At 36.9% G+C, this 25,463-nt stretch overlaps 2 protein-coding genes across 11 annotated transcripts in view; one reads left to right on the top strand and one right to left on the bottom strand.

Annotated features, from left to right (window-relative positions):
• Positions 1-62: 62 nt before the first annotated feature.
• On the top strand, positions 63-19,044 carry LOC117993550 (protein hook-like). Its single transcript, XM_034981353.2, has 14 exons — positions 63-327; positions 642-794; positions 1,832-1,948; positions 4,792-4,886; positions 7,028-7,153; positions 7,952-8,242; positions 9,015-9,152; positions 9,600-9,713; positions 10,796-10,976; positions 11,229-11,359; positions 12,503-12,647; positions 13,444-13,617; positions 14,314-14,422; positions 14,838-19,044. Exons 1-14 carry the CDS (start codon positions 240-242, stop codon positions 15,067-15,069), a joined length of 2,094 nt encoding a protein of 697 aa, XP_034837244.1. The 5' UTR covers positions 63-239; the 3' UTR covers positions 15,070-19,044.
• A 2,026-nt stretch (positions 19,045-21,070) lies between these two features.
• LOC117993521 (cytosolic carboxypeptidase 1-like) overlaps positions 21,071-25,463 on the bottom strand; it is a 101,996-nt gene continuing 97,603 nt past the window's right edge. For 8 of the 10 annotated variants that reach the window (XM_069503017.1, XM_069503016.1, XM_034981332.2 and 5 more), the window contains 3 exons: positions 24,711-24,829; positions 22,593-22,634; positions 21,071-21,977 (listed from right to left, as the gene is read on the bottom strand). In XM_069503017.1, coding sequence (XP_069359118.1) covers positions 21,899-21,977; positions 22,593-22,634; positions 24,711-24,829 — 240 coding nt within the window. In that variant the 3' untranslated portion in view covers positions 21,071-21,898. The remainder of the gene's footprint in view (positions 21,978-22,592; positions 22,635-24,710; positions 24,830-25,463) is intronic. The other 2 variants (XM_034981325.2, XM_069503009.1) reach the window with 1 other exon arrangement.

Here is a 25,463-nt window from a genome sequence, read left to right on the forward strand (position 1 = left end):
CTTTATGAAAGAGTTAGAACCCAGAGCCGTAAATCAAGCGTAAAACCAGTAAAAAAATATAACTGTCAAATTTCACGTCAACGTCACTAATGATCAACTTGGTGTATTTTTATAATTATATTTTTTAATTTTAAATATTACTTATCTTATCAAGAGTTAAATAATGCTTTTGCTAATGTAAAACTGCAAGTGTTTTATAATTTTTAGAGGATTATTGTGTGACATTTTATTCTTCGAGTATGGAAGCTAACAGTGTTGTTCTATGCGACAATCTAATCAAATGGTTGCAGACTTTGAATCTTAACGCCAAACATGGAAATCCATCAGGTAAATCCATATTCCTTGTTGCTTTGTCATGATTTTATAGAGGACAGCTATCATTAGACCTAGAATATCGTTTCCAACATTTACATGTTCATACAAAACAATATACCAATCCAAACAAAAATATTTGTTTACATAGTCCATTTGGCCTAGAAATTTTAGAGACCAATTAACACAGGAAGTTAAAGAACTTCTAGTAGGTAGTCTGAACACATGCCAGTGAGAAACAATATTAACTAGTTAAAATTACCTTATCGTAATGACTTTTATATTGTATGAAAAGTGAAAGTAATTGCCAGGTGTTTGACTGTTCACAGAGCTATCAGATGGTGTGGCAATAGCAGAGGCACTTACTCAAATTGCGCCTGAATATTTCTCAACATCATGGAATTCCAAAATTAAAACGGATGTTGGTCATAATTGGAGACTGAAGGTTAGCAATTTGAAGAAAATATTGGAAGGTGTTGTTGGTAAGTTGATAACTCAATATCAAAATGGGTATGTGCTTTATTAAAAATAAATTAGCAACCTGTTACAAGTTTAACATAATGTAATAGATCTTATTAATTATAATGAAGTATATTATGTCCTGTCTCGAATGAATCATAAGTGTATTGAGAATCAGTTTGATGTAGGCGGTTACCATTATGACTTTACTTGTGCACATACATTTGTACTGTAGATTAATAGCAGTCAATGACTTGATAAAATTTTGCAGAAACTTAAGAAGTGTAATAAAGAGGTTTTAACCTCTTTATTACACTTTAATATTATAAATGCGAAGGTGTGTTTGTCTGTCTGTCGGCCTGTTAGCTTTTCATGGCCCAACACGTTCATCGATTTTGATGAAATTTAGTACAGAGTTAGCTTATATCCCAGAATTTTATATAGGCAACTTTTTATCCCAAAAAATTAAAGAGTACCCATGGGATTAAAAAAAAACCTAAATCCATGTGGTCGAGTCTTATGAATTTAAATTAGACTAATGTGAAATTGTTTTTTCTGTCCTAGTCATATAATTAAAAGAAAATGTAAAAATTACGAAACATTTTAGTTTTGTAAATTTTATACCTATATATTTTTGTTCAATGCCAAATCTTTTATCTAGACATCAGTGTCTGCAGTTAATAGAGATTAATTTTTACTATTTTATTAACTGTTACAAAAATATATACAATTCAAAATGCATTAATAAGCTTGTTTAGTAAATTTAGTAAATTTTATCAAATTAAAAGGGTTTTATAACTATACTAGTTTATTCCCGCGATTTCGTCCGCGTGGACTACACAAATTTCAAATTCCTATTTTACCCCTATAGGAGTTAAATTTTGAAAAATCCTTTGTGGATGCCAAATTTCAGCCCGATCCGAACAGTAGTTTGAGCTGTACGTTGATAGATCAGTCAGTCAGTCAGCTTTTCTTTTTATATATATGTATATATATATATTTAGATAAATGGTGTGTAACAGATTATCATAGAGAGCTTAAAGTTGTAATTTATTTACAGATTACCATCAAGATATCTTAAACCTAAGCTTGCAGGAGTTTTCTAGGCCAGATGTAGTTAACATTGCTGAGCATGCAGATCCAACAGATTTAGGAAGGCTATTGCAACTGGTTCTCAGTAAGTTTATTTAGTAAAAATTGAACCTGACAAGCGAGAACCAAAAAAAGTTTGGTTTAGGCACCATCTCCACGGATGAGATAATTGCGGCGATAGTCGATATAATCTCTATAGGACGATACTATCGCTGCGATAGTTTGTGTCGAATTTTTTCACACGGCGCGACTATAGTCGCGATTCCCTCGCCCATGGAATAGGCGCCAGTGATACTTGCTAGCCATCTACTATCTACCATAAGCATAAGAAACTCTACCTTATTGCTTGTTCTAAACTTCTGATACGTATTTGACCAGTTTTATTTAAATCAGTACCCTTATTATAAATGCGAAAGTGTTTGTTTGTTGGTTTGTTCTTCAATCACGTCGAAACGGTGCAACGGATTGACGTGATTTTTTGCATTGATATAGATCAACAACTGGAGAGTGACATAGACTTTTTATCCCGGAAAATCAAAGGCATTTTTAAAAAGTTAATTCCACGCGTACGAAGTCGCGGCATCAGCTAGTTGATGATAAATGATAATAATTATTGTTGGATTGTGATCTCACCTGAGTAGAAGTTTTTCAGCCGCTACGTCTGAGATCGGATAATCCCACTACTCGGTAGTTACGCGGCATTGTACCGGAACGCTGTAGGTATATTATATCGCTATACATGATTCTATAGTTCTATAGATTCTATTCGCTATAGATGATCTTTGCCGGTCATCAATCTTTTCTGTTAAATCTTTCAACCATATAAAATGATATTGGGGCCAATTCTCTGGTACACAATCTCTAAACTAAACTAAAACGACACGTCTAAATCTATTGCTATTACTTTCATAATGTTGCTTGCGGAAAAGTGCCACCATATAACTTTGACTCGTAAAATAAATATAATTGAATTTGACTACATAATCAATGGCACAAACTTACCCAGAGTGACTACCGTTAGAGATCTGGGTATCCAAGTTGATACTAAACTTTCAATGGATGTCCATATTGATATGGTAGTAAATAGAGCTTACAAACAATTGGGTTTCATCAAACGGGTAACCCGTTCTTTTAGTAATGTGGAATGCATAAAAACACTTTACTTCGCGTATGTCCGGAGTATTCTAGAATATGCGTGTAATATCTGGTCGCCTCAATACATAATATATGCCCATAGGCTTGAAACCATACAGAGGCAGTTTCTTAAATACTTAGCTTTTAAAGACTTTAAAAAATTTAATAGTTATGAGGAAGCGTGTACTCACTACGGTATCGGCTCACTGGAACATAGAAGGGAACAATGTGATATGTTGTTACTGCAAGCAATTTTAACCGGCTCAATCGATTGTCCTAGCTTACTCTCAGCCTTTTCATTTAATGCTCAACCTTTAAGAACGCGTCACACGCGCCTTCTAAATGTTCCCAAATCTAACTCAAATTATGCGCGAAATTCTATAATTCCACGCTTGGTACGTACTTATAACAATCAGTTCGCTGAGTTTGACTTATTTTACCTATCAAACAATAAATTTAAAAAGGAATTAAGAAACTATCATCGTAAATCAAAAAAAAAAAGTAGCTAACATCTAAATATGCATGCAATCATACACTCCCATTTACACACACACACACATGCACACACGCTCACACATACTCATAAGCACACACTCACACACGCATACACACACACATACAATCATACACACACTGTTGTAATTTTATTTTATTATTGTATATACCTACATTTATTCTAACTCTATTCTGTTAAAATAGTTTAATTATAATTTTAAGTAATCTCTTTTGACCTTCTGTTATACCTAGATTTAAATTTAAATAATAATTATGTATTGACGCTGTTGATTACTTTCAAATAAAAAAAAAAAAAAAAAAAAAAAAAGGATAGCACTAGATTTAGACCTGTTAATTTAGTTTAGTTTAGAGATTGTGTACAAGAGAATCGGCCCCATTGAGTCCTAAACGTATTAAAACCCGACTACTTTACCTATTGAAGATACGATTTTGGCAGAACTCTTATTTCCTAATGAATAAAATATTTAAATACTCTTGAAATATACACATAAATTAGTGTATTTTATTTCATCATAAGTCCATAATTTCTAAATGCCTCAATCTGATCTGGATGTATGGGGTATTATTTAATTATAATCCTTAAATTATCCCGAGTGACACTGCATATAAATAAAAAAAAAGTCATGTGTGGACAGTCGTAGTTTTTAATTTTTTTAACCACAACTTGTTTCTTATTTTTAGGGTTCCGTACCTCAAAAGGAAAAAGGAACCTTTATAGGATCACTTCATTGTCTGTCTTTCTGTGCGTCGTGTCTGACAAGAAAATCTATAAGATACTTCCCATTGAGCTAGAATCATGAAATTTGGCAGGTAGGTAGGTCTTATAGCACAAATAGAGGAATAAATACACACAAAAAAAATTTAAATGTGTTCATGAACAAATAATTAGTATTTTCAACTTTCAATGTAAGATTACTATACCAAGTGGGGTATCATATGAAAGGCTTTATCTGTAAATTCTAAAATAGATTTTTATTTATTTTTATGTCTAATAGTTTTTGATTTATCGTGCAAATTGTCGAAAAAATACTACTGTAGTACGAAATCCTCGGTGCGCGAGTCCAACTCACACGGCTCGTTTTTTTGGCGTGTCCGTCGTTTGCATTATCTTGCTATCAAATGTTATGAGTTTGTTTAATAGATATGAGGGAACACATGAACGTACATAGAAAGCAGACAAACATAAGCTGGGAAAATGATTAGGTATATTCCCTATCAGTAGTCTAGTAAAAACTGCGCAAATTTATTTACATTATAAATGCATTTCAATGACACCAGGTTGTGCAGTCAACTGTATTAAGAAAGAGGAATATATCACGCGAATCATGAAGTTGGAGTTTGCGTGTCAGCGTTCCATAATGCAAGCGATACAAGTAAGTTAAACAACGTAGATAATCTGTAAAGATTATATACCTTATAATTTGTATCTAACTGGTATAGAGGAGGCAAGGATGGGTCCATATTAGAGCATTTGGATGGTTACGATCAAGTAATTGAAGTCCGTAGTACTTAGCGGCAGGTAGGACGCAACATAGTTGTTAGGTATGTCGATGTTGCTTATGCTGTATTTGATGCGCCCTGATGGACTTTCTATTCGAGCGTCTGGCGCCGCGACAGAGCAGCAGATATTGTACTGTGCAAATGTAGGAAACGTCATTCGAGCGCAGCGACACTCTCACCTGCGCGATTGCCGGAGAATGACAGCTAAAATGTCACGATCGCAATCACCTCCACCTATTTATTGGCTACAATGCATTATGCATCAAGAATCGCACAAATTCAGCCAATCAGAACAATTGAGATTGTAAACTAATAATGATTGATGCAGGTTTTACGAAATTGACCTACAGATTGAGGCGTCAAATGTTTACCTTAAAAGGTGTTGGGGCTAGGCGAAATTGTAATCGACAAAATTATCTAATGTAGACCCAGCCTTACAAATTGAAGCTAATTTGCACGTCTAAAAATAAAATGTCTGTGCTATACGGATGGATAGACATAACAAAATTACCTATTAATTTTGTTACGTCTAACTTGATTACCTGGTAATCCCTGGTTCAACGGAAGCTTAAAAATTATAGCCTATCCTACTTTGTTGGACAAGCTTTAGAGTTCAATTTGAATCCGCTTTTAGAACGGAAGTTACGTCCCAGATCGAGTCTTTCTTGCTTTAGTATTTTAACTCGTCTCTTGACATACACCGTTCTTACGGTGACCGATCAATTGACAAAAAACAAATGACAAAGTTTGCGAGTTTGCGCGAATTTGAAAAACAAATTATTTGGTGAAATAATAAATTTTTAAATGATATTTTAACATTCAGCAAATTTGCAAAGTAAAACATTTGTGAATAGAATATTTGTCAAATGATCTTTTGTAAAATGATATGTTTGTGGTATACGACGTTTGTGATTTGATTAGTTATACAAAAGTTTTTGGTGAACTGATAATTAGCCATACGTTTTTTGTCATTCATTAGTGAACCCGTTCTTACGTTACGGCATACTTATACCGGCTTCCCACGGTGTGTGATATTCCGGACGGACGCGGACGAGCCCGTTCCGATGACGCACCATGGGAAGAGTATCGTCCGTGGTAGCGCAGACACTTCGTCGTCGTCGTCCGAGCCTTGTGCGCGGTGTTTGGTTGTCCTTGCTCATGGGCCCTGCGTGATAATCGGCAGAATCAGGCACCGTGGGAAGCGAGTGTTATGTATTTGTTATTGTACGCTCCCTAGAATAAATTGAGTATTTGATTAATTATTAGAATGCTCTTCCAGAGTCACGAAAAAGGAGTTAAACTTACCTAAGTAATTGCATTCGATAGTCCTTTTAGCGCTTAGATTATAAAACCGCAGCGGTTATGCAATCTTATATTTCGGTAATCTACAATCCGTCTAATTATTATTTTATTTGTTTAATTATTTTATAAATATTTAGTCGAACTAATTGATATCATAAACAGTGCAGAAAATGGTCGTAATATTTATTGCAAAAATAAATTAGCACATATTATTGCTCAACGGCGCTTTCGATGATGTATGCTCGTTAGTCGCCGCAAAAGAAATACGTACGATTTAGTTACGCACAGTTTAATGTCCTTGGATCACGAATTGTACAGCAGCGCATAACATAACGTAGTTAGTTAACGCCTGGCTGTTGGTGTTATGTGATCGTCGGACTTTTTAATTTTTTACCGCGAAAAGTGTTCGAACTGAAATAAAGTTATCAAACATGTTTTTGGTTTGAGTCTGCCAGTTGGATTACAATGAATTAGAAACATGATAGCTATAAAAGATTAAATCTTTTAAAAGTTTAATTCGGTTTTTTCCCACGAAAAATTGGTGTTTTTCATAACTTAAGGTTTTGTTTGTTAAAAATCTTTTAGTTAGTTAAATCTCTTTACATACCTTTTCGTAAAGTGTTTGTGTGTTTAATTTTGAGATCATGACTTTTGCATAAGTATTTTATATCTAAATGAATTTGACGTGTTAAGTTAGTGTTTTGCTCGCAAGGAACTGGAGAATATCACATTGGGAACGAATCGCAGTAGTATACCTTCGGAGACGACTAATCTAGATCAAACTGATGCTGATATGAAAGAAGCGCTCGCGCAAAGATGCCATGAACTTGACACACAGGTAAGGAACTATGATAATAATAACAAAGATGACATGTAAATTATATTCGTTTGCAGCTTTTCAGGCCCTGTTTTAATAATTAAAAAAATACATTTTTATTTTATTTTAACTCATACTAATCCATACTATTACCATTTTATTTTACTATATTATAAATGCGAAAGTGTGTCTGTCTGCTAGCCTTTCACGGCCCAACCGTTCAACCGATTTTGACCAGATTTGGTACAAAGATAGCTTGCATCCCAGGGAAAGACATAAGCTACTTTTTATCACGGGTTATCAAAGAGTTTCCACGGCATTTTTAAAAACCCTAAGTTCATGCGGTCGAATTTGCGGGCATAATCTAGTAATATTATAAATGCGAAAGTGTCTGTCTGTTATCTCTTAAGGGCCATCTGTCCAACCGATTTTCCGACCGACATCGGCTACTTTTATCCTGGAAAATCAAAGAGTTGCCATGGGATTTTTAAAAACCTTAATCCACGCTGACGAAGTCCCGGGAGTCGTCGTCGTCGTGGTCGCCGTCGTCGTCGTCCACGTCTTATATTTTTCGGTATAAATAATACGTTATTATCTTTTTCACCTCTTTATAATATTAGTACATAAATTATTATATGCTTGGATGTTTTTTTATCTCAGATTTCGAAAAAAATCATTTGTACATCATAAGTATAACGCAAACGCAATGATTAAGTTACGAAATGCAACATTTGAAACCAAACATAATTATTATGTATTAACATAATTAATGTTTTGTGGTTTCCAAAAAAAATTTTAGTTAGCGGATCATTTTCCTAGGTGAAAATTCTTCAAGAAGAGAAAATGACGTTACTGAGTGAAGTCAGCAGGCTGACTGCCGCACGAGAAGCGGATGGTGACACCAACGATGCTAGGGACTTGGACGAAGCGGGCGCGTCCCTGGGGCCCGCGCACGCCGGCACGTTGCGTTATAGCAACATGCGGGCGCAGTTAGATGCGTTGAAGGAAGAGCTGGACAAGGTGGAACTGCAGAGAGATGATCAGAGAGCCAGAGCTGAAACACTGGAGAGGGAACTTGCTGTAACGAAGCTAAAGAATGAGGAGTTACAGGTAAGCTTGCATCGTTTTAAAACTGTCATAATTCTAATCCTCTAAAGTTTAGAGCATAGCTCTTGGAGTTTCTTCACGTGATCAAATCAGAAATGAAGAGATCCGTAGGAGAACTAGAGTAACCGACATAGCTCAACGGGTTGCGAAGCTGAAGTGACAATGGGCAGGGCACATAGTTCGTACAACCGATAGACGTTGGGGTCCCAAGGTGCTAGAATGGCGACCTCGCACCGGAAGACGCAGTGTTGGAAGACCCCCCACTAGGTGGACGGACGACATCAGACGAGTCGCAGGGAGCCGCTGGATCCAGGCGGCGCAAGACCTTGTGGAAGTCCCTACAAGAGACCTATGGACGTCTATTGGTTGATGATGAAAGTTTAGAGGATTAAAATTATGTCAGTGCTATCCTTAGTTTGCTTAAAAGATGAACAAATCCCAGAAGCCTCTGAGAAACGCGTAAGGAATGCGATTTGCCCGGTGCTTTAGACCTTCTGGAGTTAGGGTTTTCACTAGTACTTTACAGGGGTCGAGAAGATGTAACAGTACCATGATTTCATTGTTGGAAGCCCTACTACCACTGCTTAGAGTATTAATATTTTAATATTAGCTTTAAGTGGTGGTAGTTCTAGCCTCAGTTTACGATAACAATATGCGACTGCGATTGTATAATGCGACTCAGAGCGAAAAGCTACTTGTTTACCTTATAAGTAAACCAAGGAAAACTGAAGTATATTTGGTAGAATCGTTGTATTGATCGATGATCGTGTTTTAGATAGCAGCATCAGAGAACGTGGTTCTAAAGGATGAGCTGGACGCACTACGAGAGACGGCGGCCAAGGCGGCCGCGCTCGAGGCCACCGTCGCTTCCTACAAGAAGAGAATGGAGGAACACGTCGACTTGAGGCGACAGGTTCGTTCGTTTATTAAATTCATCACCCTCAACATTCTGATGGGAAAGGTTTAGGGTCATAGTTCATCACGCTGGCTGGCTAAATGCAGATTGGCAGACTTCACACACTGCCAAGATCATTATGGAGGACTGTCGGTAAAGCAAGTGATATATTTTAAACCCTTAAAACGCATATAGCTACAAAAAGTTGCGTGTCTGAGTTCGAACCTGGAAACCCCTGAATACAAGGCCGATGTCATAACCATTAGGCTATCACGGCTCTTTATTAAATCACTATTTACGATATTATTTTTATCTGCATGTTGTCCCATAAACTTATCGATTCGGTGGCTTTAAAAAACAAATATGAGCAATATCCAAACCAGTGGCCTAATTCTCAAATACCACAACTCTTTGATTTCCTGATACTAAAATAGTTCGAGAATACAATATGATGTTTTGTCATAGGTGAAACTATTGGAGCGCGCTAACACGGAGCACGTGCAGCGCGCCATCGAGCACGAGCAAGCGGCCGCGCGTGCGCACGCCTTGCGCGCGCAGCTCGACATATACAAGAAACAGGTATGTACAGTAATCCCTCTGAAAACAGCCGTCTTGCGATGTACAAAACGTTTTCAGGTATAGTACATCGCAATTGGTTGTTGCCTATGCGCCATGTTTTATACGCGCGAATCGTGAGACCCCAAGTCTGTACCTTTCGTCAAAATCGGTTAAGCGGACGGGCTATGAAAAAGTGACAGACAAGACAGACACACTTCTGTATTTATCAGTACGGGTACTGAATATTTAATTTAAATTAGAAAACGGTATAAGGAAGTGATATGTAATAAATTTCTAAAAAAACGTGTTTTTGTTATTTTCTTTCCACACTTTACTTTCATTTCCGTTATGTATTTATCATTTTAATATAAAGTACCTAATTATACATTTTACCTACTTGATAAAAACTAGCAGCCAATCGCAAGTGTAAAACATCATCAACTTAAAAAAAATAGCGAGCAAACGAGCAGGCGACACCTAATGTAGTTATTACTGCCGCCAATGAACATTTGCAGCACCAGAAGAGCCGCCAACGCGTTGCCGCCTGCTGGCCTTTCAGGAGTTTGTTGGTCCGCCCCTTGAATAACCCAATGATATAGTCTAGTCAATAGATTCTAGTGGGAACACCGCCGAGGGGAGTTGGTTCCACAGTTTACATGTGCGTGGAAAAAAGATCTGGCACAACGGGCGTTCGAAGTGCATAAGCATCTTCTAGGCAAGTGCGCTCCATCTTAGGCTGCATCATCACTTGCCACCAGGTCTGATTGCAACCAAGCGATGGTCTATAATATTAAAAAAAAACCAGGCACCCAGTTGGTGAGGGTGAAATTTCTTACGGCGGCGTGCGCTGCGGTTGTAGAAAATGGAGGGTGGAATGAAGTCAAACCACTTACCGTTATAAAGACGATAGGACACGCAAAGAGAGCTTGCGTCTCTGCGGTGCTCCATCCAGGCTTTTCAACGAGCTGGTTAGTTTGGTAACTCTACACATACATCACAATAATTGGGAGAGTCCTAAGTAAAAAACTCGAGTAATGGCATGTGTCCGGATCCAAGTCTAAATGCTAAACTTGAGAGATGTTATCGTGTGTTATGTCATATAGGTAACAGACTTGAACGAGAAGTTAGACGCAGAGATAACGAAGGCGGACAAACTGGAGATCGAGAACAAAAAGTTGAGCAGCCGCGCGGCGTCGCTGCAGCGCGAACGAGATACGCTGTTGCACGAGCGCGAATCCTTGCGGGAAACTGTTGACGAGCTACGCTACTCTACTATTACTACCGGTAAATAACACTAATAGTATGACGCGAAAATGTTGTGTGTGTGTGCTTGTTATTCTTTCACGCAAAAACTACTGGACCTATTTGGCTGAAATTTTAAATGGAGATAGATTATACCCTGGATTAACACTTCCCACGGGATTCTGATATCTGAATTTAAAAAAAAATGTCGGATGAAATCAAGCCGACGTACTGACAATGCCGCGTATATTTGAATTTGAAACATTTTAGCAACGCTTCCGTGTGTTATTGCAGGCGCGAGTGAAGACAACGTGTCACGAGAGTTGACGCGCAACGACTGCAAAGAGCGACTCATAAGGCTGGAACACGAGAATAAGTTGTTGCGGCAGAACCAGGGCGCGCAGGCCGACCAAGCCTCTGTACAGGTAACGTTGTATAATACGGTATTTGCTTATGTCAAAAATAAATTATTTCTCAGTGATTATTAAAGGGTATTCCAAAATACATAAAATCCACGTCCTTTGTTAGTTTTAAGTGTAATAACCATTCTTAATTATCGACTAAACTAAAAAAATACGTCAAATCATTTGTGATGTCACATGCCCGTATTTCATAGAAGCTCGTGTACTAAGCGCCTGTTATGACGTTTGGTAAAAAGATACTGATTTGACTATTTGTCAAACATCGGATTTCGAACCTAACGGCTGGCCTTCACTAGGCTTGTCGAGTCGAATCGAATCGTAATAAGTTGTAACCTATATGACCTATATTTTCTCTACCCATATTATGAATGCGAAAGTGTTGCTGTTTGTTGGTTTGTCCTTCAATCACGTCGAAACGGAGCAACGAATCGACGTGATTTTTTGCATGGATATAGTTAAAGACCTGGAGAGTGACATAGGCTACTTTTTATCCCGAAAAATTAAAGAGTTCCCATTGTATTTTAAAAAAAACCTAATTCCACGCGGACGAACTCGCGGGCGTGAGCTAGTTTACTATATAACTGCATCCATCAACGATACGCTTGTATTGCAGTGTGCTGAATCGAAACGCTACTTTCAGTCAAAGGGTTTCGGCTCAATTCGGAGGCGGAGCGCCTCAGGTGGTTTAACCTCTTTGTTGCTAGCTTATTGGCTGTGGTCCATAACTAGCTTATTGGCTGTGGATCGTGAAGATGGAGGTCCCGAGTTCGATTAGGGTAAAAAAAGATATTCGGTTTTTCTGTCAAGAAATTCTCGGAAGCTGCCCGGAATTGGAGAGCATGTAAAGCCTTCTGCCTTGGTCTAGTCCGGTCTTGTGTCTGATATATTTCATAACAAACCCAGGTTTCCGAGAATTTTGCTGAAGTTGAGGCTGTAATTTGTTTAATTTAATGGATGTTCTATTTCACTAAGTCCGTTTGGTAATGTTGATATCCAAATTCAGACTTCCAAAGTTGGTCACCCATCCAGTTACCGACTTGGGTCATCGTTGCTTAACTATCGCAATCGATTGATATGCGTGCTACATGCTCTTCATTTTCCATACCTAATGCCTAATGTTCCTTAATAAATTAACAAATATTGCAGGCGATGCTCGAGGACTACGCGGCGCGGCTCGAGGCGCAGCGCGCTAAGAACAGGGAGGCGGCCGCGAGGATCATGCAGCTCGAGGCGTCGCTCGAGGCGCCCAACCCGCGCCTCACCTCCGCCATCGAGGACAGCCAGCGCAAATGTAAGAACTACCTCATAGATCCTTGCTCTATCATCTTTCATACATAAGTGGTTGTTACGGTCAAAACTCTTATCCAGTCAAAACTACTTTAACTGAAAATACCAGTCAAAACTACCTTTAACTGAAAAAAACCAGTTAAAACTAGTTTTGACTAACGATGTTCGTCAAAAGTAGCTTACACTGAAATTCCAGTCACTGCTGCAATAAATCATAATCGCCATATTTATTATAAATGTGAAAGTGTGTTTGTATGTTGGTTTGTTCGTTTATTGGTTTGTCCTTCAATCACATTGCAACGGATCGGCATGATTTTTTGCACGTGTATTGCATCTTACTCAAATCAAATCAAATCAAATCAAATTTATTTATTGCTTATTTGGGTTTACAATTGGTTCTTAGTCATATTGTGATGACACAGCCAAATTCCTTATATACTAAGGCATGCATTATTATTTAATACAAGTTAAATATTAGTGTAGAATTATTTTTAGAGTGTTTTTGTAAAGCGCAAAGCTCGCGAAGGAGGTCTTGAATAAAGGGAGCTTACGAGGCAGGGTGTAGCGAAGGGGGAGGTGACAAACGAAGCGAGCCAGAGATACCTATAGCGTAGCGGCACGATTAGGGTTTTAGTTTGGGTTCAGAGCCTCGTGTTGTGCGCCTTGCGCATATTCCAGTAATGCTCAAACCGTTACATTATCATCTCAAAACAAGTACTTAGATATGTTCACGGTTATACCTATGACATCAGGAGGTGTTATAGTTGTGGTTTTTAAAAAAATTGTGCATGTTATTTCAGCTCTCCAAGTGGAGGAGCTACAGGCGGCGCTAGCGGAGGAGCGGCGGCGCGCCAGCAAGCTGCAAGAGACGCTGTCGGCGCGCGAGGCCGAGCTGCTGGCCACGGAGGACAAGTACAAGAAGTGCGTGGAGAAGGCCAAGGAGGTTATCAAGACGCTCGACCCCAGGACTACTGGTAACTAGTCTATAGAATAAGTGAATGAATGAAATATGGTTTATTATACTCCAACACAAAAAATAAAACAATAAACAACAAAAATAGAAGTACAATAATGAGGAGGTTTCCAGGCAACGTTCGAGAAAATTTTCATAGATGGCGCTGAATTTTACAACCACTAAAGATGAAAAATAATACCTATATCTATATGATCTATGCTTTAATGTTTAGGTCGTGTCAATCAATGACATAGATGAAGAGTAAGAGCTAGTGTGCACTGCAATTTTCCTAACGTTTCTTCCCCACAAAATCTGTGAACTATAATAGAAGTAATTAATTAATTTCGCATCCGATTAAAAATTTAAAGCATAGATGATATAGATATAGGTATTATTTTGCATCTTTAGTGGTGGAAGTTTTCAGCGCCATCTATGAAATTTTTCTCGAACGTTGCCTGGAAACCTCCTCATTGGCGGTACTTTTGCTATAGATACTAGAGACGTTATGACTTATCTGTACTAAAAAAAGATACAGAGAGGTAATGCCCCCAACCGCTATTATCATCGCCATTACAACCACAATCGCCAAAAATAACTATCACCTTATTTCAATGAAAAATTGTATTTTACCTTTCAAAGGTAGATCCATAAGATTCTAATTGAATAAATGATTTTTGATTTTGACTTTGACTCAATAAATATTGTTTGTTGACAGGCCAACAATCGATGTCAGACACCACACTGGGCTACTCGCGCGGCGCGGGCGCAGCGAGCGCGAATGCGTCCCGCGCTGAAGCGACGCCTGCTACCAATAACAGACATGAGTAAGTCATTTTTTTATTCAACCAACAAGATAGCTAAGGGTATCACACGAGCCACTCGTTATAGCCATACGTGACTGGCGAAGATCTGCAACTAATTGACGGCCGGCCGGTAGCAGCATCGTATCGGATCCTAAATAACTTTGTAGACCCGCTTTGCTTTGATATAGAATATTAAATGACAATGTCTTAGGCCTGATTCTTCAATCGCCAAATAAAAACATGATGATAAATTTGACGTTTGACACATTTCTTGTACGAAAACTATCAAAACGTGTTTGTTTCTCAGTTCAAAATATTGGCAAAATTATTCAACAAAAAATAAATTGGCTATTATGATATCGGCCCTAAAAGAATTTTCTTCCGCGCGTTATGTTTGTCTTAGAGGCTATAAATTTAGAATCAACTTTCATTACAGATGGAGCGGCAGTGGCAGCGGCAGTGGAAGCGAAGAAAGCAGTCGAAGCGCGAACGAGCAACGCCTGCTCGTCGCAGCGTGGTACCAACTTGGAGCGAGATGTCACAGGGAGGCTGTCGAGACGCGCTTCGCCGCACTGTCCGCGGGCCACTCGTTTCTCGCGCGACAGAGACGCCAGCCCGCGCGACCGCGACCCGTTCCCGTGAGCCCCGCGACCGCGCCCTCGCAATGACGCGCGACGCCGTGACGCGCGACACGCGTCGCTTATAAGACCACCTCTCACATTGTTACAATGAACATTGATCTGTAGTTTGCTGAACCGTGGACGTGATTGTAGGAGTTTGAAAACCGGTATTGGCCAACAGTTACCTGAATTCTTTAAAAAAAACTCGTTCATTTATTTACGAACGAGTTTAAAGAAACAAGGTGTCAAACGCGGTAGAGTCTAGCAACAGTTACCATCTTCAATAGAGAAAAAAAATAACTCATATTTTTATAACATTTGATTGTAGAAAGTGTATACATGACATTTATGGGTGAGCAGCGGGGTGATTACGTAAAACGTTGCAGTAGCGACAGGAACGCAACAGCAGTAGCAATGCGACAGTTCATTTGCTGTCTCTCTTCTTATTTTTATTTGTGGCTATTGCTGTCTCTCTCTAGCCGCTGTTTTGACAGCAATGGTCGCGAGATTCACGCCTGTCGCAAGCCTGTCGCGAGATACGTAATCACCCCGCCGGATTTATGCTAGAATGCAGTTAGAAATTAGTTAATCTCAGAATACAGAAGTATACTGAGCATACCTGTTATATAGTAACTGGCAGCAGTAGTTATTATACCCTATCCGCGGAAAGAAGTTGTGTTACGTAATCCTATACAAATTACATAGAGACAAAAATCTCAGTGGGCGCTAACCATTTTGGAGCACCAAACAATCACAAACGAAACTATCTCTTCTCATTGAATTTCGAATGTTCTTTGAAAATATTTTCGAATCGTATTTCGAATGTCTTTGAAAACATGTTTGTGATTGGTAGGTGACTCAAATTGGTTAACGCCCTCTGAGATTTTTGTCTGTATATGATAGGGTATAGTTGGTAATACTGTTCGTCAGTTGTCTTTGCTAAGATAATGTGGCCAATTCTGTTGTACACAATCTCTAGACTAAACTGAAATGACAAGTCTAAATGTATTGCTATTCGTTTCATAATGCTCCTTGCGAAAAAAGAATAGTATTAAAAGACCTGTCAATTCAGTTTAGAGATTGTGTACCAAAATTAGTCACAAATGTACAGGATATTAAATTTTAGGCATTTTTCACCATACAGTACCAGCAATATTCGGCAGGTTTCGTGTGAACGAATCCTAAGTCTTAGGTGAATTTTTGTTCAGAAGTCCAGTTATAGAACAAAAATATTTCTGAGTCAGTTTCGGTTGTCTCGAAACAATAATCTTTAAAAAAAACCTTAATAGCCCAACAATACGTATTGCGTAGTAATACAAATTATTACAAATATCAAATAAAATATCACAATTGTAGTACATTTTATTTTAGCAATTCATAAAAATTAAAAATACTTTTATTTGATTATGTTATGAAATTTATTGATTGCTCACTATCAAAGACTAAGTTATCTTTTTAAACTTGTGTAAAGTGAAGTCCAAAGGCCTTTACACAAATTTAAAAATGCGTGTTTAAAATTAATGTGTTGTGTTTTTTTCTTATACAATTATTTTTATACTTTATAAACACAATTGAAGGAAGTCTGGTGAGAAAACTATGATAGCACATAGTTTTTAATTTCAATGAAAAATAATAGTATAACGGCGGTTACGCACTGATCCGATCCGAGTCCGGGAAATACGTTCCTTTTTGTTTTGTATGGTAGCTTATGACATATTATGTCGTAGATAATAGTTGATATTTTTACGGATGACGGATAGAACTACCGTTACGGCGATTATGCACTGCGCTTCTGTCATCCAAGTTCTATCCATCATCCGTGAGAATACCAGCGATTATCTACGACAAAATATGTCATAAGCTGCCATACAAAACAAAAAGGAACGTATTTTCTCGGACTCAGATCGGATGAGTGCGTAACCGCCGTTACGGTTATAAATAAATACCGGCCGTAGACAAGTTGAAGTCCAGGTTCACGGGCTAGGCTCGCTACTCGCCTTAAGCTCGACACATATTGGCTCAGAGGCGATTTGTCTTTTCCGGAAATATGTAACACATTACGGCGGTTACGCACTCATCCGAGTCCGTAAAAATACGTTCCGAAATTGTCATAGAACTATTTCTATAGTAGCTTACGACATGACGTAGATGTTTTTTATATCCGTATTTTCACGGATTCGCATCGGATGAGTGCGTGATTGCTCTTATTTTGTTCGTTTTTATGAATGTTTCATACCAATTTGTTTCTATTAGAAATAAAGTTCAGAATATCGCCTCTGCCAATTATTTGTCTGAAGCCTTGCTCAGCAATTGATAAGGTTGTCGTATATTTTTATTATTCACACACCAGTTCAAGTATGAAGTTTTTTATTTGGTGCATTTTTATTGTGTAAGATATTATTTTTAAGTTTAAAATGTTAAAAGTGAATATAAAACAAAATATAATTGAACACAGTTCATATTTAATGTATATTCATATTTATTTTCTATTATGATTAATTTGTAATTATTATTAATGTAAAGATTTTATGTTATATTGACCAATTACCAAACAAAGTTAATGAACAAAATAATATGGTAGCGATAATTTTTTTAAACATTAATGAATAAAAAAAAATTAAGTACGTAATATTAGTTAATTGATATTTTTATTTTAAATAATACGGTGTTATGATAACCATGAATAGTAAATAATATCATCACATCAAATTCCAAGGTTATGTTTACAGAATCACTGGTATTACAGTAAAATTAAGTAAAGTAACATTAATATTAATTCGTGAGAAATTTAAAAGCTCTAGGCATAGATAGATAGATAGATAGATAGAAATACTTTATTGCACACAAAAAATATTACATAACTATTACAGAAACTAAAACTAAAAAAATAATTGTATGCAAAGGCGGCCTTATTGCTCACAGCAATCTCTACCAGGCAACCTTTGGTGAAAGGCGAAACTAGGTGTGTTGGATAGTACTTACATACATATACATAGTAGGCATATTACTGTACGAGTTAAAACAGCGCGCAATACAGCATCTTTCTGAAGTTTCCGAGTCGAAGCGCCCCCACGCGCCTTTTCTAAAATGTTACGAAATAAAGAGAACGTTTCTGTAAAGTTAGGGCGAGCCGATTACGCACTGCATCCGATTCGAATCGATGAAAATACGTTTCCAAGTAGTCCTAGAACTATTTGTATAGTAGATTACGCACTAGTTCCGACTTCTGTCATCCGAGTTATCTTCGTCATTCGTGAGAATATCTCGGATGTGCCTCGGATTCAAATCAGACAATATATTATGACGTAGATAATGTCAAAGATGTCTACTGAATAGCTTGGATTTGGATCGAAGATTGTATTAGTACGTAAGCAATATAGCGTTCGGTCCGAGTTTTTTATATCCGTATTTTCACGGACTCGGATTGGATGAGAGCTCTTACAGCGGTTACGCACTCATCCGATCGCGTGCGTGTGCTTGATCGCTCTTAATGTCGGTTTTAGTTTTGTTAAACTTATCAAAAAAATTACATTATTAATTAACACTATTAAATCACAATTACATTATTAGGTGATTTTCAGTTTACATTGTAATATTTTAGAAAAGGCGCGTCGGTGTCGCTTTGACCCATTTGAGCCTAAAATCTTGAAGCTGGGTGTTTTGTAATTATTTTATAATTATGTATATATTTTATTCTGTACAATATTTTTTTATTTTTAAGTTGTTTTTGATTGTTCGTTTCGCGATCATTTTTCGTGGACTGTAATACCTGTCTTATGTAAACGCACCTTCAGTTCATCTTCATTTATTATATAGTAATTGTGATAACTTTGTTAGATTTAGAAATTATTATAAAGTTTCGTGTTAATTTGCAAAGTAAAAAGTAACATTTCGATTAATATCTATATTATTTATCGCACATAATAATCGGTTTTGTTTTTATTTAATACATACATATAGCGTGATTTAATGTTTGTAAACATTTATAATTTATTATTAGTTAAAATAAATTTTCTTACCTTTACAATTTTTATTTATTTATTAAATAAGTATTTTTGAATAGCTTTAAGTAAGTGTCCACTACAACTAAAACTTGCAGAAGTTAGTTCTGATACAACCTCTCTCCAACTTCCGCAAGTTTATATACTAAAGTTACGTTGAAGCAGTTATGGTTAAATTTTGACCGTCAAGAAAATCAAAGTGGGTCACATAACTCATGGATTGCTAACTTTGGACTTTGTTAAGTAACTTTAATCATAGAGGTACGAATACCTATTGCTTTAAGCAACAATCCTGCTTTTAATTGGTGGTCCAAGTTTAACGGTAACCATACTTTAACTGCCTGTCTTGCAACTGGACCTTATATAAACTTACAGAAATTTACTTTGACATGATAATGATGGTTTACTTCTGCAATTTTTATTGCTAGTGAACACTTCAATGCTTTCAATTTAATAATAAAGTTTTGAATTGTAGGTAGGTAACTAATCAATCAATATATATATATATATAGGTACTTATAATAAAACTGTAACAGGTCAAATTCTGTACATTGAAGATATTTTGAAAATTTTTTTTCGAGGGCACTCAATTATCGATACTGAACCCAAAACTGTAATTTTTTCATTTTTGTCTGTCTGTCTGTCTGTCTGTCTGTCTGTATCACGGCCGCGCATCACGCTGAAACTACTGAATGGATTCCAATGAAACTTGGTACGATTTGAGGTCATACTATGAGGAAGAATATAGGATACTTTTTATCCCGAAATTCAGCATGGTTCCCGTAGGAGAGGGGACGAAAGTTAAAATGTATACTGAGTTGTAATTCATTAACGCGTAGTCCGATTTCATTCATTCTTTTTTTGTTAGAAAGGGGATATTTTAAAGATTGTTCAATATACTTATAATAAAACTGTAACAGGTCAAATTCTGTACATTGAAGATATTTTGAAAATTTTTTTTCGAGGGCACTCTATAATCGATACTGAACCCAAAACTGTAATTTTTTCATTTTTGTCTGTCTGTCTATCTGTCTGTCTGTCTGTCTGTCTGTATCAAGGCCGCGCATCACGCTGAAACTACTGAATGGATTCCAATGAAACTTGGTACGATTTGAGGTCATACCATGAGGAAGAATATAGGATACTTTTTATCCCGAAATTCAGCATGGTTCCCGTAGGAGAGGGGACGAAAGTTAAAATGTATACCGAGTTGTAATTCATTAACGCGTAGTCCGATTTCATTCATTCTTTTTTTGTTAGAAAGGGGATATTTTAAAGATTGTTCAATATACTTATAATAAAACTGTAACAGGTCAAATTCTGTACATTGAAGATATTTTGAAATTTTTTTTTCGAGGGCACTCTATAATCGATACTGAATCCAAAACTGTAATTTTTTCATTTTTGTCTGTCTGTCTGTCTATCTGTCTGTCTGTCTGTCTGTCTGTATCACGGCCGCGCATCACGCTGAAACTACTGAATGGATTCCAATGAAACTTGGTACGATTTGAGGTCATACTATGAGGAAGAATATAGGATACTTTTTATCCCGAAATTCAGCATGGTTCCCGTAGGAGAGGGGACGAAAGTTACAATGTATACTGAGTTGTAATTCATTAACGCGTAGTCCGATTTCATTCATTCTTTTTTTGTTAGAAAGGGGATATTTTAAAGATTGTTCCGTAAATATTTCAAGGTCATCGGTTTTTAACCGACTGTCAAAAAGGAGGTGGTTCTTTTTTCTACATCGATTTTTTCGAGGTTTCTGGACCGATTTGCAAATTTTTTTTTTAAATCAACAAAAAAGTTTACGTCGGGGTCACATAAAAAATTCTGGATTCAACTCCATAATCCTGATGCTGCAGGGTTACTGCCCGCCTGAGTTATCAAGATTCAGGAAGTGTTCATAGTGAATTCATATTGTAGGTACCAAGCAACGACAACAATCCCGAAAAATCAAAGAGTTCTCGCGGGATTTAAAAAAAACGTAAATCCACGCGGACGAAGTCGCAGGAATCAGCTAGTTTATTAAAATAAAATAATACAAATATTATCGTTTCCATAGTTTAATTAGTTACTGAGATCACAAGACACAAAGTAAATTTTAATATCACAACAAACAAAACCTATAAATAAACATAATCACAGTCATTACGATCATTTTGAAAATAATATATTTAAAAAAAATACTTATGTAAACATTAAGTGTTAAAAAATAATTCTGATTTTAATTCTATGAAAGTATTAGAACAGAGTTGATTTAATTTACTAAGTTAAATTTTAGAAGACTTACAAGTAATGGCAGTTATGGATAAGGATCAGCGCATACTGAGCGATAAAATCCGCGCTTGCATGCTCGAACACTCTTCTAACATAATAACATATCCACATAAGTATTTTGTCTATCAGTTCTTAGTTGTTTCTTCTCTACCCCTCAACTACTCGAGTGGCTTCAAAAGAAAGATTGAACAAAGCTTGAGGAGGATACAGCGACACCCTACAGATTTTTGAAAACCCGAAACCACGCGAACGAAATCGTGCGCAAAAATGACGGTATTTATATTTTCCTTATTAAATTCAAATATGTACTTAATGTTTGAAATTGAAAAAATAAGATGAATATCTTACATACAATTTTCAACTCTATTTAAATTCGGTAAGATCGATAATAATTAATTAATAAATAATAAATTATCCATGGTTAATAATCTACTCAAGCATGCTAGCGGAGTTTGTCTATCAGAGTGCGTTCAGCCTGAACAACCTATAATAACATTTTAAGTAAGGCCATTTTATCTAATTGAACAATTGAAGGCTGATTTGATATTCGTAATTAGGTAAATCCTAGTGAAACGCTTAAGCTTACTACGACGACTTTAGTCGAAATCTTCATCAGAGTCAGTTTTCAGAACGCTGTCTGATCCGGAGGCAGGTTCGCTGTCTACTGCTATTTCACTGTAAAGAAATACAAGTATTAAGTTATGTTTCTAATAATAACATTAATTAATAAAAACCTTAAAAGTTAACATTTGAAAAGGGTCCAGAATTTGAAAGTCCAAGAAAAACCACTCTTTGCAACTTGCAACTTTGCAACTGCAAACATTATTGAAAGTTAGTAAAAACATGCTTTTTATACGTTACGTAGGTACGTACCTATTACAAAAAGTAGGGTACCTATATACTTAGAATAAATTGGATGTTACAGTGGCTGAAAATGGCGCGTATCTAAATCTATGCCTATTTAGTGTCTTTGTTCACAGCGACATAATATTTACGTGTAGTTGGAGTGCGTCAAACACAACTGAAACGCAATGCGTGCGCGATAAAATGTCGCCATGTGAAAATGCCTTCTTTCTTCTGGACAGGTTTCTGCATTAAAACGTATCCGTCTGTCACTCCAGCCATCCAAATCGCTTCAGAAGGCAAAAATTATATAAAAGGCCTGTAAAGCTAATTGGAAAATTTTAAACGTGCAACATGGTTAATGAAAATAAAACTCAAACGGGTTTGTTACAAGTTTACAACATGCTGTAGGTGTAGGGTTTAAAATCCCATATGTACACCACTTGCCTGTTTTCTTCTGCACCGGTTAAATGAATTTCAACGATATTTCTGTCAATCAAATAATAATTAATTAGACTCGTTATGGGTAAGAATTATTACTGGAGGACGAATGATAAAAATGCTATAACAAGCTCATTATAAGTGAAGGTACACACGTACCTAGTTATTATTATGAACTTATCAAATATTTGAAAAGAGCAACCGCCGAGTTTCTTGCTGGTTCTTCTTCGGGAAAGGCATTCCGAACCAGTGGTAGATGCATCCGACTATTTGAAAGTACTTGTAAAAGTTTATTCGAATAAAAAAGATTTTTATTTATTTTATTTTTATAACTATCTTTTATGGCTACATTGTTATAATAGGTAGGTAGGGGAGACCACGTACTAAACATGGTGGGTCGAAAGTAACCTGACGCATTGTCCAATGATCTAAACACCGCATGCGTCTGTCTATAGAAGGAAGATAAGTAGCTAAAAGGCTAGTTAATAATGCCCTTTCTCAATCATCATCCGTAAGGCGCGAACAGTCGCAGCGCGCGAGCCGTAAGAATCTGTAGTTTATATTATAGAAGTTGCCGTATCCCAGTGTATGTGCACGTAGTATGCCGAACTCCCGAGCGACTCAGCGAGTTGCTGCGCAGTGACAACTCGCAGGCAACTGGCTAGTCTCCGCAACTTATATTAACACGGGTCTTTATGGGACCGTTCCCATGAGAGTAACTTTTGAGGCCACTGGACACCGCGCAGAAAAGTGGTCCAGGCTTTTGTCACGAATATTGTAACCGAGTTGTAAAGAAAAAAACCGACCAATTGCGAGTCGGGCCTCGCCCTGTTGGGGTTCCGTACCTACATAATTATGAACAGTATTTTTTTAACTAGAGGTCATCAACCAATAGACGTCCACTGCTGGACATAGGTCTTGTAGGGACTTCTACACGCCACTTGAGCTGTGTTGAGCTATGTCGGTTACTCAAGTTCTCCTACGGATCTCCTCATTTCTGATTTGATCACGTAGAGAAACTCTAAGCATAGCTCTCTCCATCGCCCGCTGAGTGACTCTGAGCTTTCTTATGAGGCCCATAGTTAGCGACCATGTCTTGGATCCATATAACTAGAGGTAACTGAGTCAAATATGCCTCTCATGGTCAAAATTAGGTCTCTATTTTAACTTCACCGTTTCCTAGTTTTTAGACCCAACTTATTCAACTTAACAAATCGAAAGTACATTCGCTTACTTATTTTTTTTGAAACTTTATACTTAATTCCTAAAAAACAATATGCATTGACATAGGTAGGTACATAATATTATATCTAATCATAATATTATAGTCGAAAGTTTCACATGCCTATACCTATTCCAATACAAAGTGTTGTTTGTACCCGGTTTTTCCTAGACCCCTTCCATGGCTTATCGGCTTCGTTATTTATAAAACTAGCTGATGTCCGCGATTTCGTTTGTGGTTTTTAAAATAGAATTTTCTCGAGGATGCGAACTATCTCTATGCTTTTCGTCAAGATTGATTCAGTGGTTGAGACAGACATTTTCGCATTTTGTAATATTACTTAGGATACTAGTAGGTACTTATGGATTTTAATATAAACGGCGCCGGCGCGTAGAGCTGTTGGATTGACTACTTGTGCTATTAGGTATTAAAAATTGTTAAAGTCAAGTTTTTATTTATGCCTTATTGAATTTTAAAAATATTCCTCATAAACACGAGCTCTCATCATTAAAATAGCAACATTGTATCAGCTTTTTTATCGAGAAAATGAATAATCTGCGATAACCATTTTGATGAGGCAATACCTACTATCTCAGTTTAACATCTTTACAGGATGAAGGAATAAATTTGTTTCCTCCAGCTAAATGAAAATGAAAATGAAAATGACAAAAATAAAGTGATTGTAGTATACTACAATCACTTTATTTTTATCATTTTCATTTTCACTAACGTATGCATCCGTTAGTGTACAACTGTACACCTCTATCAAATAGTTGAAAACTGTCTTGAACTGTGACACTGCGGAGTACGAGATAGTATAGGGTGAAATCGTCAAAAATTGGAGATAGGACATGTTGCCAGTTCACAGTCGATAGGTAGGTAGGTACCTATTTAAAACTCACCCGTTAAGATCCTTAGTGAACTGTATGTCAACACCGTTGGCGTTATCGCCGAGACCGTTGAGGGCCTCGCAAAAGTCGCTGCCCACGCTCTGGAGGTGCTGAGTATTCAGATGGAATCCCTGGACGCAATAAATTACGTGAGGTGACGTAGGTAAGCGTAGGCGACTTAAACCTGATTTGAGGGAAGGGCGGCTGTGATATATTATTTTAAGCTGATTTTCTTAAGTAAGAAAAAATAAAAATAGATTCCCAATCGGTTTTCACTTCAGTAGGAGCAAAAACTTTTTGGACTTTTAGGTCTCGGGCTACACACATTTTTTTGACCGAATTCCTTGTATTTAAGTGAAAGCATACCTACTACCTACTTATTTACATATTCCTCATCTCACCAAGACAATATAAATAGGCTTGAATTTAAAAATCTGCCATGCGTCATGATACTGATAAAATACTACAAAAAAAAAACAACGCGAAATAAAAACCTGTATTTCCGAAATGTTCGCAATGTATTGCAAATAAAACATCTGAATAATGACGTTAGAGGTGACGCACGTTTCGTAGCAAAGACAAGTACCGCGCGGTCAATGCTGCGTCGTAGGCAGCATTGACCTCCAGTTTTAGCTCTACATTGCGGGTTTGAAAAATACTAAATTTACAAGTATAAGGCAAATGGTTATTCGTTATTGGATTGTGTTTAGGTAGTAGGTATAATATCGCTTAGTTTTTCTTTCTTTTCAGTTTTTCTAAAAAAGT

Source organism: Maniola hyperantus, chromosome 2 (genome assembly GCF_902806685.2).
Source record: "Maniola hyperantus chromosome 2, iAphHyp1.2, whole genome shotgun sequence".
NCBI lineage: Eukaryota > Metazoa > Arthropoda > Insecta > Lepidoptera > Nymphalidae > Maniola > Maniola hyperantus.

Bases quoted from the DNA above. Each gene is read 5' to 3' on its own strand.
- LOC117993550 (XM_034981353.2), top strand. From the start codon at position 240: ATGGAAGCTAACAGTGTTGTTCTATGCGACAATCTAATCAAATGGTTG. The intron at 328-641 runs GTAAATCCATAT...GACTGTTCACAG, and splicing joins CAAACATGGAAATCCATCAG to AGCTATCAGATGGTGTGGCA. The intron at 14,423-14,837 runs GTAAGTCATTTT...CTTTCATTACAG, and splicing joins GCTACCAATAACAGACATGA to ATGGAGCGGCAGTGGCAGCG.